Raw genomic sequence first — 5,441 nt, 5'->3', positions numbered from 1 at the left:
GTTTGCCTATTATGACCCAGAATAGGCACACTATAGCGATATACCGCTCATGTGGTTAACCTATTGAGTACACACAGAAAATATGTATTTGTACGTCTCTAAATGTTCTGAATTGAAAAGGGTGGACCCTGTTGACAAAGTGTAATCCTTTATCAGTGTCTCGTCCACAGTAACAGTCTTTGTATTGAGTTGTGCTTTCATGTGAAATGTACCCATTCTGCACTTAATAAAAACTTCAATCAATCAAAAAACGTTGACTTCATAATGTTGTTTATTAGCATTTATAGAAGTTCAATAACATTTCCCTTAACAGGCCCACACAAGCAACGCACATTTTGACACAATTTAAACAATTTCATTAATCTCTACAGCAGTGGTTCTCAAAGTGGGGTCCATGGACCCTCATGGCTCCTTGAGGGGGTTCCAAATGGACCCTGCAGCCAGGTCTGTTACTCTGAGAGAGAGTTATGGGGGTCCTTGAAATGAAAAGGTGTGAGAACCACTGAACTAGAGTGTCGCAGCAGTAGTCATGAGTTGTATAAGTCACACGTGGTATAAAAATAGAGGTAGAGTTAAATAGATTTGAATTCATCATCATGCATCTAATGCCCAATTAAAAGGATCTCAGATAAGTTCAGTGACATAATAGTGCAGTAACGTAAGACGTGATATACAAGTCAGATAATAATAATAAATAACACTTTAATGCTGCCTCTGAATCAAACTGTGACAGGGTGAATAGTATAGGAACTGCACAGCTTGTTTACATTCGTTTTGTTTTAGATAGCTGTACAGTGTACACACAAAACAAGCAGAGACTCTATAACCTCCTAAGCCCTACGTTGTTTGTCGTACAACAAAGAGTGGGAAAAACACTGATCTACAAGCTCACAACATATTGCATTGCGACACATTGGGAGTTTATAGATCTGCTATTTTCTCAAATTTTCTGGACATTTTTCACCTATAGTGACATACCCAAGATAGGGCAACCAGGGTTAATGTGGTTGCTGACTGTATAACATAATATTCTGAAGTGAACCTGAGTTATATACATTAGCCCATATATATTATTTGTGATTTTTATATCAGCAGGAATGTGTTTACATTTTTAAGGGATACAGAAGAGTGGGCACCTCAGTTGAATTGGCTATTTCTTTCCTTTATGTAAATAAATTAAGAATTTGTAAAGTAATTAAGTAATGTCAATTAAACATGATTTGAACATGCACGGTACATCATCATCAGACTTAAATTTACCCTTCAACTTCTTGTTTATGCACCTGACTAGCTATTCCAAATATATATATATTTTTTCACATTTAGGAAAGAAATCGCCAATTAAACATTGAGGTTCCCACTCTTAAACAGATTGTGTTACTCAGTGCTTACAAGTGGGGGAAATAAATGCATTATAAAAATGCCATTTAACACAGGAAACGATTACACAAGTAGATCAGTGTAACAAAGACTTGGCAGATGCGCTCAGCTGCTTCTGAATGAGGCGGCTGACCAGGATCTGAGGACGTTGCTGGTAGCTGTTGAGAACCTCGTGAGGGACGTTCAGCTGGTCTCCCTTCAGGCGATCCAGTAATGTCACACACACCACAGCCGCTGCGAGTAATAGCAAGAGAGGAGACAACAGTTCAACGGCACCTGTTTCCTCTAGTCCAGGGCTTCCCAACGATTTCAGAGACAGACTTGCATTAGCTATTTCACGACACGTATAGAGCCTTTTTTAAAGCTGAAAAACAGAGCTTAAATGCTCTCTCGTCTTACCTCGTACACCACTGAGTTTGCACATGGCAGCAAAGACTGAAGACTCCATCTCAATGTTGCAGACTCCAGCTTCAGAGGCTTTGGCCAAGTAGTCTTGTTTGTCCTTCTCAGTGTAGGCGCAGAACGCTCCATCGAGGCGGGCTTGGCCTGTGTAGATAAATGACAAACAAGGGTTCAGCCTCTCTACTAGGGCTGTTAATGCCAAAATGTGGAAGGGCCATAATATACGACGTCATAATCAATGGGCATCGGGGTCAAATCAATATAGCAGTTATTAGTAAAACCTTCATAGAAGTCCATGGTGCACATGGTGTTTCCAATGACCGTGTCAAACTGATTCAGCTCCTCACTGCATTGGAGAAGCTCTTCAGCCAGGGTTTGGTCCAGGTCGGTGCTGCGAACCACTGTCCTCCCCAGGATCACCTGCTCAAACTTGGGCAGGAAGTTGGAGTTCACAGACTGGTTGGTGACCACAACAGTGCCCGCCTCAAGACCTGAAAAACAAAAACTTTCTATGCTGTTTACTCTTGATTACTGTTGATAATGATTATCGTATTTTTATACACTAATCATTCATAATGTGGTTCTGTCAAATTGTGAATCAATGCCATTGATTCACAATGTTATTCTATGGAGAATCTCTATGGAGATTCTATGGAGTTTATGTTTTACACTCTCTTGTATCTCTTTCAAATGAATTACCACAAAATAGTTATCTTTCAATATACAGTATAATAGGTGAATTTAAAATAAATGGACCAAGCTAGATGAGCTCCCTCTTGTGGCATAACTGAGAGAGAACACAGAGAGAGAGACACACGCACAGAAGGAATTTCATAATATGGGTAATCAATGGGAAATGGGGGTCTAGCATAATGTCAAAAATAGCAGCTCATAAGTCAGCTTGTACACCTGCTATTTTAAGAGATTTGGGGCAGAGGGAAAAAAGGAAATTAAGGGCCTCCAATGCTTCCATTTAATTAAGTATAGGGTAGTTAACACCTGATTATATTCTACGTCCAAGTAATGAATTCAGTTTAGTGTTCGCTTCCAGTGAAAACCTGCATAGACTCAGGCCTCCATGGCACAACTGGACACACCACCTGATTTATGGGACACCAGTAACTAGCACGGTGCACTGACAGTTTATTGCTTGCCGTGATGTGCATGCAATAATGTCTCTTGCAGTTTATTGTGTGCATGAGAATCTTTATTTTTATACAAATGTGAAGCTTACCTATTCCACCTGAGGTCCCAATGCGTATGATTACAACATCTGTGCAACGTGCGTGATGAAGGAGCTTTATCAGCTCATGTAGCATTATGGAAATGGATGGGATGCCCATTCCATGCTGGAAGAAACACACAGACAAGTCACAGACAGTTTCCTACAAGCACTTAGAATCTGCCTTGGTGTCCCTTGGAAATTATCAATGTGTACCAGTTATTCTTTAAAGGTAACTAAATTAGTATTATTAGGGGTGATTTCCCCCAAGGACCCAAGAGCTCAGGGGCCCCAGAAGCCTAGTGTCTCTGTGAGATGTTGCAGCTATAACAACTTTGCATTACTTGTTATATAGGGCTTAAGGCCTATTCATAGTCCAGTTTTCGGTGAAGAGGTGACCACCGTTTGGTTATTAAAAAACAGAGAGATGTGTTGTGTGAGCGGTGAGCACCGCGGCGTGACGTCATATTGTAGTTTTCGGTGGTCACCTCCTCACCGAAAACTGGACTATGAATAGGCCTTTAGTCATTCATTCATTCCAATAACAAAGCCCCAAATGTGCTGGTGAAAAATTGAAGGAATAGCCTAAACATTAACTTTGAAGATGTCACAAGATAGAAACCATCCTGATACAGTTATGAGTTTTTTTGTCCATACGTACACTGACAGAAAGCACAGGGCCAATTTTGTACATAGCATAGCGGTCTGTCCCAGCACAAATATTGGGGTACTCAGATTTGGGGTCCTCCAAACCCAGCACACCAGCAACATACTCGATGAATGCTTTCATCCTCCATGGACTTCCCCCAACACACACAAACTGAAAGAAACAGACACAAGCAAGAAACAGAAAGACAAAGAAAGATGGTTCAATTCAGATAACTATATGGGAGGGAGTCTTTATTCCAGTAGAATACAGTAAAAGATGATTACGGTTACAGTACTTTGACATCGCCAAACATAGCTGGTAAGTCGTGAGAGGAGGTTGACAGATTGAAGTGATAAAGTATGTCATCTTTCATGTTGTCCAGGTGTGGGTTGTGTACATGAACCAGACTTAAAGAGAAGGGAAAAAGCAATATCATTTCACCCGCCAAACATAACATGCCCATGACATGATGGATTCATGTGTACATCAGTGGTTCATTCAACTCACTCCAATTGATGTGGTGGCTATATGCAATTTCTGAATTGCCAAAATATAAAATATGTTAATTTTTTTGTGATGCTATAGAAAATGTGCTGCCCCCCCCCCCCAAAGGCCTAGCTGCCCTGACCCCTTATCCATAATCATATACATTGTGGATAATTAGTGTGGACTTAGACTGTTATTCGTCTCAACTGCGTCTGCTACAGTCTCCTCTCCAGACAAGCAGGAAGTAGCCATTGTCTTGATATCTGACACGCCCGATAGTTTTGTAATGTTAAAAATTAACCTGTACCCTACAGATGTGCCACATGATGAGGCAATGAAGCCACAAACAATATAAAAAGTGAAATATCAAAGTTCAATCAAGCCCGCATATACCGGTAACCTAAACCTTGACTTGAAACAAGATGAAACTCACTCACCTACTGCACTTTTGCTTATCATCATTTGAGGCCATTTTCCTGGAAATTAGACCAGGCAGTCAGAGGTTCAGGTTATTATGAAAATCGAAAACGATAACCCGATAAGCTACATGATTGCCATTCATCTTTTTCCATTGATGTCGCTGTCAGCATTGCCATTGGCTCGACTATCGTAGCCTGCTGCCTACATCTAGACTAGATGTCTAAAAGTCTGACTCGATAAATGATCTAGTTTATCGAGTCAGACCTAGTTTCGTTATCTATGAAAGATATGCAAATGTAAAATACATAACGATAGTCTTTCTTGATCCAGATCCAAGGCTACACGCTATCTAAATATAATATAATATATTTTGGACAAAAACCCATGCAGGAGACTAGACGATATTTAAACTGGCTAATAACGCACACAGACGTCATCACCACCGGTATATTAACATGATACACATGCAACAATGGTCATGGTCGCTGAAGGCTACACATTTACCTTGGTAATTGTATATCCTGTGATGACTGATGACGAGAATATAGCTATTCAGTTACGGTAGTTTTCCCTCTGACCGTCCAAATTATTCGCGATCTCCTCTGCTCCCTTTCGGATATGCTGACGTCAGGAGGATGTTACGATGTCACGTAAACTGCTACCCACTCATGCGGTCTGACCGAGTCTGCAGTGAAACTGCACTGGCCAGCAGTGGCCAGAATGTCCACCTCGGGAGCCTCAGCAGGATTCTGAGTGTGTCATTTCATGCCAGGGGTATAGGCAACCTTAGGCACGTGTGCCAACATTGGCAGTTTTGGCACAGGGGAGGAGGGTGATCACTGGCATTCTGGCACACAATTAAAACCTCAGTACTACATGCAG

The 5,441-nt window shown here is 41.1% G+C and overlaps 1 protein-coding gene across 1 annotated transcript; it reads right to left on the bottom strand.

The window, feature by feature from the left end:
* Positions 1-274: 274 nt before the first annotated feature.
* Positions 275-5,169, bottom strand: upp1 (uridine phosphorylase 1). The gene is made up of 8 exons (XM_080768067.1): positions 5,064-5,169; positions 4,577-4,615; positions 3,949-4,060; positions 3,666-3,824; positions 3,017-3,131; positions 2,064-2,273; positions 1,780-1,926; positions 275-1,614 (listed from the first exon to the last, which is right to left on the bottom strand). The coding sequence occupies exons 2-8, from the start codon at positions 4,609-4,611 to the stop codon at positions 1,457-1,459; spliced, it is 936 nt and encodes a 311-aa protein (XP_080624193.1). The 5' UTR covers positions 4,612-4,615; positions 5,064-5,169; the 3' UTR covers positions 275-1,456.
* Positions 5,170-5,441: the final 272 nt, after the last annotated feature.

Source organism: Protomyctophum bolini, assembly GCF_963924005.1.
Source record: "Protomyctophum bolini genome assembly, chromosome: 7".
NCBI lineage: Eukaryota > Metazoa > Chordata > Actinopteri > Myctophiformes > Myctophidae > Protomyctophum > Protomyctophum bolini.
The sequence above is the reverse complement of the archived record's forward strand: the minus strand, read 5'-3'. Positions and strand labels throughout refer to the sequence as shown.

What these genes read in the sequence shown, in the direction of transcription:
- upp1 (XM_080768067.1), bottom strand. Translation starts at nt 4,611, where the DNA reads ATGGCCTCAAATGATGATAAGCAAAAGTGCAGTAG. An exon ending in GATAAGCAAAAGTGCAGTAG is followed by an intron (nt 4,061 to 4,576) that starts GTGAGTGAGTTT and finishes CTTCTCTTTAAG; the next exon opens with TCTGGTTCATGTACACAACC. An exon ending in TGGGACCTCAGGTGGAATAG is followed by an intron (nt 2,274 to 3,016) that starts GTAAGCTTCACA and finishes TTTGTTTTTCAG; the next exon opens with GTCTTGAGGCGGGCACTGTT.